Here is a 14,213-nt window from a genome sequence, read left to right on the forward strand (position 1 = left end):
TTGGGATTTAGTTTTCTAATAATGCCACATTCAAAGGATTGTAAAAATAAAATGTCTTATTCAATAGAATTTTCTCTGAGGATAGAAGTGTTTTATAATGTCCAAGTGATAGCTACTAGGCATGTGTTGCTACTGAGCACTTGAACTTTACTGAATATGAGTAATTTAATTTTATTTAGTTTTAGTTAATTTAAAAGCCACATGAGGCTAGTAGCTAGTATATTGGACAAAAGCTATAGACGATAGCTATTATAGGGACTACTTAAAATATAAAAAGTTAGCTTTTAGAATTTCCTTGACTGATATATTCTTTCAGTTACTTATTTTTGTGCTTGTCATATTTTGTTTGATGTGCAATGAAATATATAGCAATGTTTCTATCATGGAGAAAAAAACAAAAATTTTAATAAATTTAAAAATTTTAATTGTCTTTTAAGAGAATATATACATACAAGAGATACAATATACTTTAATTTTAATGACAAATGAATTATACCAAGTGTAGAGGACTTCAGAAAAGCAAATGCTATCTTCAGGATAATGAACTACTTGCACTGGTTATTGAAGCATGTTATATATTTTGGATAGGTAGAAAGAAAGGAAAGGAAATTTCAGATGGAGGCATGGTAAAAATAAAACTAGTAGGATAGGAACCTGCAAGATGTGATTAGGACTCAGTGAGTAGACTTATTTGCTGAAGTATGGAAGTGGTTTAGAAGGTGAAATTAAGCTAGAAAAGTGTTTTGGAAGGTGAGATCTACCATATCATATCATTATAGCTCCCTTTGAATTGATGGCTAAAAAAACATAGGATTTAGAGCTAAAGAGAAATATAATGAAATTTTGTTTTAGGAAAGTAACCCTGGTAGATGTGTGAGAGACAGAGAAACGAGTTATGAAGCTTATACTAGTATGGGCAAGAGGTTACATGTTTCTGAGCCAGAAGGGTGGCTACACGAACAAGACTCCATAGACGTAAAGAGTCAAGATGTGACTCCAAGACTCAATCGGCATTAACTGGGGTGAGAAAAAGAGTTAAGTATATATGATGTGGTAAGAGATAGGCATAGATGTATTATAGGAGGAACACTGAAGTGAATCAGAAAGTTTTATGAGGAAACAGTCACTTGATGGTTACTTGACTACCAAGAAATTTCTGGGAGAGATAGTCACTATCTACATATTTTAGTGCTGCATTGAAAAATTAGCCTGAACCAATGCTTACTTTGAAAGCTTTAGTGTTTTCTTACACAAGGAATGAGACATTTCTAGTATGTCAACAAACACATGACCTGTCGAAAACATAAATATTATGATAATCAGCGATGATGCCATGATTGTAATTAGTAATTATTGAACCTTCTTCCTCCACATGCTATCATGCTTCCACTTTCTACCTTGTGCTCAATCTCTGCTAGCTTTATTCCTATTTTTTTTAGAGTGAGCAAGAGCAAATATAATACACAGCTAGTCTGAGAATCTGAATTTAGTATCATGTGGGTAATAAAGTTTTATTGGTTATTACCAGTAAATTAGGTAACAAACTAAAAAAATGTTGGTTCTTTTCTTTTTTATGAGAATTGGAAGTGAAAAGTTAGATTGGTATCAGCCATTTTCTTCTTGTAGTCTTCATTAAATCTTTCATTCTGAGCCACGGTAAAGTGATTCTTCCAGTCTCCAACTATCCCTGAAACAGTTATGTGGGAGAGAGTCAGCTTGCATTTCTCTATTCTCCTGTTTCTGTGTGTATACTCTATCTTCCAAGGGGGCAATATTAGACAAATTATTTCTGCTGCTAACCTGTCAATTTCATTCTGAAAGTTTAGAATAATTTCTTATCTGATTTGTGGGACAAGGATATCCCATTACCTGCTGAGTCACATTAATGGGGGAAATGAAACTACCAAAATTAAAACAGCAGGCCTGGGGAATTTCTTGTTTTTTTCCTCCTGCCTCTTTGCACATCAAATTGTGGTAGGTACTTATGCCTATAGTTTTTATCTACAGGCCCACTGAGAAAGGCTTGCATGTGGAAAAACTCAAGGTACAGTTTTGAGGAAGAAAACCAAAAAAGATCCACCAAATTCTCCAGTTGCAATCCCTGTAACCTTTCTGCAGATTGTTTTTTTTCCCATAGGGCTTACCATCATATATTATTCTGAGTATTCTTGTTTATTTTGCTTGTGGCTAGAATATAATGTTCACAAGGGAAGAAATTTGTTTGTTTACTGTTAACTGAACATTATCTAGAATAGAGCCTGACTCATTGTAGCCACTCAATAAGTATTTTTGAATGAATAAATCCAACCAATAGCATAAAGCCCTTATAAGTCTGTTATAAAATGGATTCTTTGCTCTATCTGATTTAATTCTGCGTTTTTTCACCTTATCAGCCAGATCTCTGGAAAGGGGGCATAAGGAGTTTGACCGCACCTCACTCTTCAATAGTCTAAACATTGTTTTCATTTCATTCCTGATTTGCTAAATACTTTTTTTCCCAGAATCATTTGTTATAGATCTTATTTTTCTTAGCCACAGAAAACTCACTCAAGGCTGTTAAAGACTGGATGATTCTTTAAAGATTATGACCAAAAGAAAATATAAAAACCTTTTCTCATGAATGGAGACACAGAGTGGTTCATGATTTTAGCAGGAACTGATGAATAGTTTGACATTGGATTCTCCTTCATAACATCAAATGAAGTGTGATGGACAATTTTATCTAGGATTTCATCATCTAGGTTTTTTCCAATAAACTCTGCCACCTTCTGAATTTCATGCTTTGTATTCTATGATGAGAGTCAAAAGAAAAGTGAAGATTTGGTGTAAGATAATTGGTTTAAAAAGAATATTGAAATGAATTAATAACAGTAATCAGTCACATGTCATGAGTTAAAATAAAACAAAAAATCTTAGGGGTGCCTGATTGGTTCATTCAGTTAAGCATTCAACTCTTGATTTTGGCTCAGGTTATGATCTCAGGGTTGTGAGATTGAGCCTTGTGTTGTGCTCCACACTCAGTGCAGTCTTGAGATTTTTATCCTTCTTCCTCCTGCTCTCATGCACTCTGTCTCTGTCTCAAATAAATAAATAAATAAATAAAACCTTAAAAACAATCTTATCTCACAAATACTCAGCTATCCAGAAATAACTTATTTTAACATGATGGCTCATATTGTTCTATTTTTTAGTAGCTGGAATTACTAAACTTTTCTTGCTCTAACATAGAAGCAAAAACTGAATAGTATTCATGAAAAATTCACCATATAATGACATGCAGTGCATGGAGAATGTTTCACTGAGAGTTATGCCCAAATGTCTCACACAAGTCAGTTATGAGAGGGTTCTCGTTCAGCCAAATGTTTAAGAGAGAGAGTCCATAGACTGATGATAACAACAAAGACATTGGAGCATGGGGCAGACGATTTAAGCCTGTCTTCTATTCTGACATTGATAAAAATGTCCCAGACCTTTTTAGTGGTGACAATAAGTAGCAGCAAGAGAATGAGAGATGGCTATTTTGCACCCATGAGATATGCAAGAGGCACCCATGGCTAGTAAGTCTACTACCTAGCATGTCCAGGAACTGAGGAGCTCAGTTCCAATGTTTCCTCATCAGAGGGACACACAACCCTAGGGAGCTGTCACTATGGGAAATCCCTATCTCCAGGAGGAGTGGTAGGAGAGGGAAAGTGGAAAAGTTTAGCCTGAAAACTGTGTATTCTGCTTTAAAAGCTTGGATGTCAAAAGTAGTGCTTAATTTAATTGGCCTCACATAGACTGGGAATCAGCAAGAGTGATGAGAATATTGAGCTTTGAGTAATTAGTCAGGGGACATTCCAGAACATGATCACAGAAATATTTAAAAGGGATCTAGGGACTCTGAGGTTAGACTACCTGTGCAATAAAGTTTCTTTCTAGCCTTCACAATACATTAGGATGTACTCCAGTAAAAGGGTGTCATTTCTGATGACATATCCTTACTTTGCCATATGTCTACATATGGTAGACAATTATCACCTACATGGAGTTTTCCTATTCTGAATTTATTTATTTATTTATTTTAAAAAAGACACATTTATTCAGTGTCATGATCAGACTATTACATTTAGCAATCAACAGCATGGGTGCAAAAAAAAAAAAAATCTACACTAAAACCCTTTGTTGGAATGCTTTACACTTTCCACAGAACAGAAACTAAAATAACCTGTTATACAATTAGTCACAAATACAGTCCTTGAGTTTTTTGCCCATACACATGAGTATTGTCTAAAACAGGTCTTCTTTGTAGCAGATAGGCCCTGCCACCACTGTGCTTGGCTGAGTTCACAAATCTGTTGTAACCTGTAGCTTCCCTGTCACTTCTCTGGCTCTCCTCTCCTGCTAAGCTTTGTTTCCTGGCAGTAATTTAAAACCTTCTGCCACTGCCATAGCTGCTGCTACTGCTGGAACCACCATAGCCACCTTGGTTTCATGGTTTGGCAAAGTACTGGCCTCCACCACCATAGGGGCCAGAGCTTCATCTCCAACCTCTTGGTGCTCTGGAGAATGGTACAGAGCTTCTGTCTCCAAAATTTCCTCCTTTCATGGGTCCAAAATTTGAGGGTTGATTGTTGTAATTGCCAAAATCATTATAGCTTCCATTAGTCCAAAGTTGCTTCCATCATTACCAAATCCATTATAGCCATCCCCACTGCTACCGTATCCACCACCACCTCGACTGCCACCAAAGCTACCTCAACCACTGAAGTTCCCTCCATGACCAAAGTTGTCATTCCCACCAAAACCACCTCCATGACCATCACCAAAGTTTCCAGAATCACTTCAGCCTCTTTGGCTGGATGAAGCACTAGCCATCTCTTGCTTCGATAGGGCTTTCCTTACTTCACAGTTGTGGCCATTCACAGTATGGTATTTTTGAATGACAATCTTGTCTACAGAGTCATGGTCATCAAATGTCACAAAAGCAAAAACTCTCTTTTTGCCACTGCCTTGGTCAGTCATGATCTCAATCACCTCAATTTTCCCATACTGTTCAAAATAATCTCTTAGATGATGTTCTTCAGTGTCTTCTTTAATGCCACCAACAAAAATCTTTTTCACAGTTAAGTGGGCACCAGGTCTTTGAGAATCTTCTCTTGAGACAGCCTTCTTTGGTTCCACAACTCTTCCATCCACCTTGTGTGGCCTTGCCTTCATAGCTGCATCCACCTCCTCTATGGTGGCATATGTGACAAACCCAAAGCCTCTGGAGTACTTGATGCTTGGATCTCTCATTACCACACAGTCCGTAAGCATTCCCCATTGTTCAAAATGGCTCCTCAGACCCTCATCAGTTGTTTCAAAGTTCAAACCTCCAATGAGGAGCTTCCACAGCTGCTCAGGCTCTTTGGAAGACTCTGACTTAGACATGACGGCGGTGGGAGGAGAGACTTTAACGATGCTTACTCGGCAGCGTCCAGGGGCAGAAAGGAGTAATCTAACAAACATTATCTCCTATTTTGAGTTTAATAGCACCTTTCCTTCTATGGATTCCTCAGTTTGTCATACCTACTCATGGAAGGGAAACTCCTGCCTTACAGCATACTATTCCCTGCTATAATATTTCTTCTCTTTCTTTCTTTCTTTCTTTTTCTTTCTTTCTTTCTTTCTTTCTTTCTTTCTTTCTTTCTTTCTCTCTCTCTCTCTTTCTTTCTTCTCTCTCTTTCTTTCTTCTCTCTCTCTCTTTCTTTCTTTCTTTCTTTCTCTCTCTTTCTCTCTCTCTTTCTTTTTTTTTTTTTAATTTTTTACTTATTTATTAATGTGAGACACAGAGAGAGTCAGAGACACAGGCAGAGGGAGAAGCAGGCTCCTCGCAAGGAGTCCGATGCGGGAAAGGTAACACTCATATTTTGCCTGTATGGAAAAGATGTACCATTCTCCAGAGCACCAAGAGGTTGGAGATGAAACTATGTGATACATAAACTCATGACATACCATGTGGGCTTTGATGCATGGACAGCAGTAACCAATGAAATGTAGCGTTTTCTATTCCTTGTTTTAAATCTGTGGGTCCCCAGTGGGATACATGCATTATGACCTAAATGTCTTATGGTCCAATGAGAACACATTAGGTGGTATTGCCCCTCACCTTCTTCAGGTCCTCATAGAAGAGGTAGAGAATGCGGTGTTGGTCTTTGGCTTTCCACCATCCTTTCACGTGGTCATACCAAGAACCCCAGCATACTGCAAGGAGGAATGAAAAATGGGGTAATGAATCATAGAAGCCCCCAAACAGATACTCCACTGAAAGGAGAGTTCCTAAAGAGAGGGAGAGTATCACACTGATGATTTCTTCACAGTAAAGCAGGCAGACCCCCAGCATAATAAGGAAATGATTCTTTCCTTTTGGAATGTTTGAGGATTTTGAGAAAGGAAGGAAATAAAGATTAATTCTCTTACCTTTCCCAGCCAGAAAATTCTCAAAATACTCTTCCCAGGTTCCTGGAGCAGGAAGAGATTTATTCATTCTTTGGAAATGGTAATAAGACACCATATTGTCCTTTGGATTTCTTGCCACATAGATTATCTAGGAATGGCAGAAAGAGGGAAAGAAGCAAAAATGGGATTAGACTTATATGTACTTATTGTCCAACAAATTATGTTCAAGTGGATACATTCCATACAGATGAGATTTTCTGATGCTTCATTCTTGTGATACTGGTTTTTGTGTGATTTGAAAAGGATTCAGATCAGTTTGCCTATTGATTATCGTGAAAGATAGACTCTCTTTTCTTTCTTTTTTTTTAAAAGTTTTATTTATTTATTCATGAGAGACAGAGAGATCAGAGAGAGAGAGAGAGGCAGAGACACAGGCAGACTCCACGCAGGGAGCCTGACGTGGGACTCGATCCTGGATCCCCAGGATCACGCCCTGGGCTGAAGGTGGTGCTAAACCGCTGAGTCACCTGGGCTGCCTGGACTCTCTTTTCGTTAACAAGCGAAGAGGTTTTTTTTTTTTTTTTTTTTTTTTTTTTTTAAGATTTTTAAATTTGTTTCTTTTAGAGAGAGAGAGAGAGTACAAGTGGGGCAAGAGGCAGAGGGAGAGGGAGAGAATCTCAAGGAGACTCCATGCAGAGTGTGGAGTCAGACACGGGGCTTGATCTTAACCATGCTGAGATCATGACCTGAGCTGAAACCAAGACTCAGATGCTTAACCAACTGAGCCATCTAGGTGCCCTAACAAGAGACATGTTTTAAGAGGAAGCTGAAGACCACTCTAGGGTTGTTCTAAGGAGTAAACTGTAAATTCTTTTTGCCTTTTTTTTTTTTTTTTAAGATTTTATCTATTCATTCATGAGAGACACAGAGAGAGAGAGAGAGAGGCAGAGAGAGAAGCAGACTCCATGCAGGGAGCCTGACATGGGACTCGATCCTGGGTCTCCAGGATCACGCCCTAGGCCAAAGGCGGCACTAAACTGCTGAGCCACCAGGGCTGCCCCCTTTTGCTTTTTACCTTGCAGTTTTTTTCTATGAAGGATGGTGGCAGCAAATGGATGGGAAGATGTGTTTTCAGGGTCCGTGGTGAGGGCATTTCATTAGCTCTTTCCAAACCTATAAAATCGATTTTTGATTACTTCTCATTATTTTTTTCTTTTTGCTTCAAAATCTTGTTGTTTCCATTATCACTACTTTAGGAACAATTGAACAATTCAAGTCACCTGTGAGAGAACTGTGACTGTAGTTTTTTGATCTGCAAGACTATATCTAGCCTAAGAATGACTTTTCTTTTTAGCTAGAATAGTTTTTAAACATAACAAATAAGAAAATAAATAATTTAGAACCTAAAAAATTCAAACCCTTCTACTATGAAATTATCTTACTTGGGCTCATCCTTGTGGAATAAAATTAATTTCTTTTTTTAAAGATTTTATTTGTTTATTCATGAGACACACACACACACACACACACACACACACACACCCACACAGAGGCAGGGACACAGGCAGAGGGAGAAGGAAGTTCCCTGTGGGGAGCCCAATGTGGGACTAAAACCCAGGACCCCGGGATCACGACCTAAGTTGAAGGCAGCTGCTCAACCACTAAGCCACCCAGGTGCCCCTAAAATTAATTTCTTTATTTTATTTTATTTATTTATTTATGATAGTCACAGAGAGAGAGAGAGAGGCAGAGACATAGGCAGAGGGAGAAGCAGGCTCCATGCACCGGGAGCCCGACGTGGGATTCGATCCCGGGTCTCCAGGATCACGCCCTGGGCCAAAGGCAGGCGCCAAACCGCTGCGCCACCCAGGGATCCCCCTAAAATTAATTTCTAATAGAGAATGAAAACTTAATGTACTTTTATATAAGTAGTAATTCCACTAGAAGACGTCTGGAGTACAGCAATGACCAAACATAGTTAAAAAAATGCAGTCACAGAATCCATTACTAATTATTTGAATGCCTAGAATTTTTTTTCTAGTTTTTTTTTTGAAGTGGTTGTATCAATTCTTATATCTTTTCTATAACTTTTTTCAGCTTGAATGCCTAGGATTTTGAGAGGGCTATGTGATAGTAAAAACCCCAGGTGTGTATTTAGTCAAGCGTGGTTATTCCATACTCACCAGATCCAATGGATGGGATTATCCATTCAATGAAAGGAATTCGTACATGAATAGGTGCTCTTTGACTTTTGTCAACATCCCCTTCATTTTGTATTAAGTCCACTATCTCCTGAGTCCATGTTGTTCCTTATTCCACGTGTAAGATGAAGATGCATAGACATTTAGTATACTACATTTCTTTAAATATGATCATATTTGTTAGAACATCTCTCTGAATTTTAAAGCTAGATTTATAGTGCAACTCAGAAAACATTTTTAATTTATGTATTGTGTTAATATAATACGAGTCAAGAAGTCTGACTTCTATAGCAACTTTCGTTAAACTGATTATTGAAATAAGGAAGTAGGTTCACAACATACCCCAAGGGAAGATGGAAATCAAAAAAGTAGTTTTCAAACCCTGAGGGGTCTTTGGGGGCTTCTGGAGGCTGCTGAAGTGAAATCAGCTTTGCAGGACCAAAGCTCTCCTAATTGTTCCCCAAGTTGGTCTTGGGATCCCCTTTTTAGCTTACACACACAAAGCTATTTTTTTACAGGATCTGCAATAACAGCCTGCATCGGGAACAAACAAATCAACAAATCTAGCTGGTTAGTTCTTGGCTGTTTGAGTCACTCTCTCCTGGGGAAGTAAAAAAATATGTACATCACAGGAAGAATTAAATTCTTAAAATTTCACATGTCATTTTATTTTGTTTTATTTATTTTTAAAGATTTTATTTATTTATTCCTGAGAGACAGAGGGGGGTGGGCAGAGAATAGGCAGAGACAGAAGCAGGCTCCCTGCAGGGAGCTCGATGTGGGACTCAATCCTGGGTCTCCAGGATTGTGCCCTGGCGGAAGGCAGGCACTAAACAGCTGAGCCACCCCGGCTGCCCTTCACATGTCATTTTAATATTTTTTTTCTCTAGTTTCAGTTTCCACAAGTGATTTGTCTTAGCCATATCACTCTGTCCAGTAAACAATCTTCCAACCCAGATCAGTTTCTTCATTTCATTATTAGTGTATTTTCATTACTCACCTTCCTAATTCTCTTCCCCACCTTCCCCCTCCCCTTTCACCTACCTGCTTTAGGATAGGTGGCAATAAGCAGATCATCAGACTTGGCTTGGAAATTCCAGATCTGGTCCCAGATGTCACAGGTAGGTGTGGGTTGTAAAATCCCCTCCACATAAGCGACAGGTAGGCGTGTTGTTCCATCAAATTTAAAATCCTCCATTTTGTTTAAGGCCATTAGTGTCAGAAATCAGAGTAGTGCTCCAGATAAAATGTTACTGCTCAGTCAGCACAAAGCTGCACTTCTGTTATTGCACAGGCAATGCAAAATTCAGACTGCAAATTCTTCCTGGACAGCTGGGGATGGCTGTCAGTCAAAGGAGAAAGTAGCTACAGCTCTGTCCGCCCAAGTTCCAGGAAGCACGGAACTGCGATGTAGGCCTTTGTACTCAGGCGTTTTCTTAATGAGCTCCAGCCCTCCTCCCAGCCAGGCTGTGACGAAATACCAGAGGCCCTCCCAAGTCCTGGCTGCTGTGTCATGTTCAGATCAGTCCGGTTCTTCTGTGTCAGTTTAAAAAGAGTTAATGCCAAGTTGTTTATGTTCCGTTCTTTATCTTTGTGTTCATGAAATAATTCACAAATATTCATTAATTGTTTCTCCTGTGAATTTTATGCTAATTAAAAAGTTACAGGGAGGGGCAGCCCGGGTGGCTCAGCGGTTTAGCGCCGCCTTCAGCCCAGGGCGCGATCCTGGAGACCCCGGATCGAGTCCCACGTTGGGATCCCTGCATGGAGCCTGCTCCTCCCTCTGCCTGTGCCTCTGCCTCTCTCTCTGTGTTTCCCATGAATAAATAAATAAAATAAAAAAAAAAAAAGTTACAGGGAATTTACTCATGGAATTAGATAGCAATATAGAATAACTTCCCTGGAAGACTGAAGGGAAATTTCTGTGGGCTCTTGGCAGGGAAGTCCTAGAATTGAATCTCCCAGCACAAACATCTGGAAGGGTCTCAGTGCTGTTATTTTTAAGAGTGAAATAAAAACGCTATATTAGAAAAGTTTCTTTCTTTTGTAGGCTGTACTGTGTCAGTATCAAAACAAGCATGTCTAATTTAAAGCACAAGAGATGCAAGCAATGCCTTGTTTTTTCCTTGGAATGATTTCTGGTTCCCTTTTAAGTTTTAAATATTTTTCTTCTATTCCATTATCTCTTCTCTGTGGGACACTTCTAAAACAAGGCCAGATTCTTTTTAGTTTTCTGGGTTTTTAAAAAGATTTATTAATTTATTTTAGAGAAAATGAGTGTGTGTGTGTGTTCACACAGGAGTAGGGGGGAGGGGCAGAGGGAGAAAATCTCAAGCAGACTCCCTGCTGAGCGCAGACCCCCCCCCCCCACTTTGATCTCATGACTTTGAGACCATGACCCAAGCCGAAATCAAGAGTTGGACACTTAACCTACTGAGCCATCCAGGTGCCCCTCCTTTTAGTTTTTAACTGCTAAATATTACCAGTCACCCACCTAGTTTTCCTGTCTCTTATTGTGGTATAATAAAGAATATATCAGGTCTTTTTCTCTGGTTCCTTGCAGAGTTTCAAAAACTCTTGTAAGTTCTTGAATGATTGAAGTATCTTTGGTTATTCAAAAAAAGTTCCTTTAGACTATACCTGAGTTTATGCTAATGAGGTGACTCCTGGTGGGCCCTTAGATAGTTTCAGAGGAGGGGCTAGCCACACCCGAAGATCAAGCAGGTGATTAGAGGGTTGGTACTTTCAGTTCCATCTTCAACCTCCAGTGAACAGAGAGAGTCTAGAGACCGAGTCCAATCATGTGGCCAATGACACAGTAAGACCCCAATAAACCTGCTTCCTGGAGCTCAATGGAGCTTCCTGGTTGGTGAATACACTAATGTTCTTGGAAGGTGGCATACCTGGATTCCATGAGGAGAGAGCATGGCAGCTCTGTGTTTCCTCTCCATCAAGAGCTTTCCCTGTGCTCCTCTTCTATTTGGCTGATCCTGATCTGTATCTTTTATGATAAAACTAAAATTGTAGGTATAGTGCTTTTAGTGAGTTCTGAAAGTCATACTAATGAATTATTGAACTAGGGGGTCATGGAATACTTCAAATTTATAGCTGGTTTGTCAGAAGTGCAGATGGTCTCCAAGCTTTGCAGCTGGCATCTGAAGTGGGGGCAGTCTTGTGAATGACTTTGCTCTTAACTTGTGGGGTCTGCACTAACTCTAGGTAGTTAGTGTCAAACTGAGTTGAATTGCAGAACGCCCAACTGGTGTCAGAGAATTGCTGTTGGAATATCTTTCTTGCCCTAGACTTTCTCAGAATTCATTCTGTTCTGGGCAATCAGGAATTTCACTTTTGCTTAAAGCCCTTCCCACCCAAACCTTTACAGCATCCCACGAGGGCCTTAACCTCTTACAAGGCTGCAGCCAGAAAGGCCTTTGTCCCATCCTGGCAGGCCCTGGGCTTCTGCCTGCATTGACACTGCTTTTTTTCTTCTGACACTGTCTTTGGTTGTTGCCTGTTTGGTTCTTGTTTGATTTTTTAGGTTTCTCCAAGTCTTTTTTAATGTATTCCTTAAAGGTATCCTTTCTGGGGAGGCTTTCTCTGAACTTCAGTGCCATCTGAAGTAGGTCTCTCCTATTTCCTTGCTTGTGGCACCCTCCTTTCCTTTAGAACAGCCATCAGAATTTAGTCTTGCTTATTTACTTGTAAAATTTTCTGCCTCCTATCCTACACTGTGAGATGTGTAAAACAGGGCCTGGGCTGTCTTGTCTTCTCAGTCTATACCAGCTCTATGCCTAATGCCTAGCATGCTCCTATTTCTTGAGATAAAGAATGAGTAAACCTAAGTAGAAAATGGAAGACGTGAGCTCTGTGAGCCATTGTTATTTTGTGGTTTAGGTGAGCATGGTGGCTATGACTTGGCAGTCTGCAGAAAGAAGTCTTCCTGTATGTGAATCCTGAACCAACTCCAAGTAGCTGTGGGCTTGCAGACTTGTCACACATTGGACACATTGGACACCAAAGATGAAGTTATATCCTTTCCTTCTCCAATTCTTCCCCAAACTACTATAACAGTATACTACTACTACTACTACTACTACTACTACTACTTCTGACTCTGACTCTGTTATTGCTATTTTTTGGTTGTGGAAAGGAGGTTCCAACTCCCAGTGCACTCATTGGATGTTCCAGTTGCAAACTTTAGTAACCTGTTCAGGTCACAAATATGACCATTTGAAAAAATTATGATTGGGACTTCTAATCTGTTTTTCTTTAATATTTTATTTATTCACGAGAGACACAGAGAGAGAGGTAGAGACATAGGCAGAGGGAGAAGCAGGCTCCCTGCAGGGAGCCTGACGTGGAACTCGATCCCAGAACCCTGGTATTACGACCTGAGCTGAAGGCAGACGCTCAACCACTGAGCCACCCAGGTGTCCCTCTAATCTATTTTTCTCAGGAAAAAACAGAGTGCTGGTCACTCTCCTTAAACAGGTTCTTTTAAAATATTTTTTACAAAAGGAATCCATCTAAAATATATTTTGATTCAGCAAGCTGTTTTAAAAGACATATTGGAAAGTGAGCTAAGTTTGTATTGATAAAAATTTAATTGGAATTGCATTCACTCCTTGAATCAATATTTAGCTTAGGTTCATTAAAAAATGCCTCATTTTTGTGCAAACCTTCAAACCAAACCAGGAGGAAGAAACAATAAGGCCATAATCAATATAACTTGAATATCCAGACTGTGCAAGGATTGAGAAATACTTGTGGCTTACCCAGAACTTGTTTCCATTCCACCTTATTCTATTTAGGTATCCTTTATATTCTTGGAAAATAATCAGTGTCAAAACACAAAACACCCAGTTATATTTGAATTTCAGATAAATAATGAATGAATTTTCAGTATAAGTATATCCCATGTGATATTTGGGACGTACTTAAACTTAAAAAATTATTTGTTGTTTATCTGAATTACAAATGTAACTGGGTGTTCTGTATTTTATATGGAAACTCAGATAGGCAAGAAGATGGTAGCTAAATCTAACTTTAAAACAGAAAAACTAAAAAGAAAAAAAAAGAAAAATAAAACAGAAAAACTCTGGAAGCTTAATGAGTGGGATTAGAAAAATGACTGAATCAGAAACTTTTTAGAATCTCATATAAGCTGAGTGAACTCTAGACTCTTTCCTACTGGTTTGTGGGCAAATGTGTGCTGTTTGCACTTCTCAGTTATTAGCATATTTGCAGGTTCCTCTTCTAGGCCTAGAGATTTACTCAGCTTGTTTTGTGGAGATGGCACTACTCCGTTGTGACTATGGGTAAGGAAATGACACATAAAAATTTCAGTATGAAATTCAATGAATAAACAGAATTGGTATAAGTTGAGTGTCTTAGGCAAGACTTTTATGTATGATTTTTCCTGACCTATCCTTATTAGTGTGGAGGGATTTAGGGGCAGGGAGAGATAGTGGGCACATGTGGGCCTCTTCATACTGCTGTTTCAGGAGAAGCTTACTTCATTGTGCTACAGCATATCCCAATACAGCATATTCTCCAATACCCACTTTACTCAAATGAAAAAAGAGAGAAAAA

At 39.1% G+C, this 14,213-nt stretch overlaps 1 protein-coding gene and 1 pseudogene across 1 annotated transcript; both read right to left on the minus strand.

Moving 5' to 3' along the window:
- Positions 1-401: 401 nt before the first annotated feature.
- Positions 402-10,071, minus strand: SULT1C4 (sulfotransferase family 1C member 4). Its single transcript, XM_025462779.3, has 7 exons — positions 9,666-10,071; positions 8,604-8,729; positions 7,496-7,593; positions 6,442-6,568; positions 6,131-6,225; positions 2,609-2,789; positions 402-1,687 (listed from the first exon to the last, which is right to left on the minus strand). The coding sequence occupies exons 1-7, from the start codon at positions 9,832-9,834 to the stop codon at positions 1,572-1,574; spliced, it is 912 nt and encodes a 303-aa protein (XP_025318564.1). The 5' UTR covers positions 9,835-10,071; the 3' UTR covers positions 402-1,571.
- Positions 2,796-5,641, minus strand: LOC112669559 (heterogeneous nuclear ribonucleoprotein A1-like; annotated as a pseudogene).
- Positions 10,072-14,213: the final 4,142 nt, after the last annotated feature.

Source organism: Canis lupus, chromosome 10 (assembly GCF_003254725.2).
Source record: "Canis lupus dingo isolate Sandy chromosome 10, ASM325472v2, whole genome shotgun sequence".
In the NCBI taxonomy this organism is placed as follows: domain Eukaryota; kingdom Metazoa; phylum Chordata; class Mammalia; order Carnivora; family Canidae; genus Canis; species Canis lupus.

Bases quoted from the DNA above. Each gene is read 5' to 3' on its own strand.
- SULT1C4 (XM_025462779.3), bottom strand. From the start codon at position 9,834: ATGGCCTTAAACAAAATGGAGGATTTTAAATTTGATGGAACAACACGC. The intron at 7,594-8,603 runs GTGAGTATGGAA...TCGATTTTATAG, and splicing joins AATCCCATCCATTGGATCTG to GTTTGGAAAGAGCTAATGAA. The intron at 6,569-7,495 runs GTAAAAAGCAAA...TGCCATTCCTAG, and splicing joins TCATAGAAAAAAACTGCAAG to ATAATCTATGTGGCAAGAAA.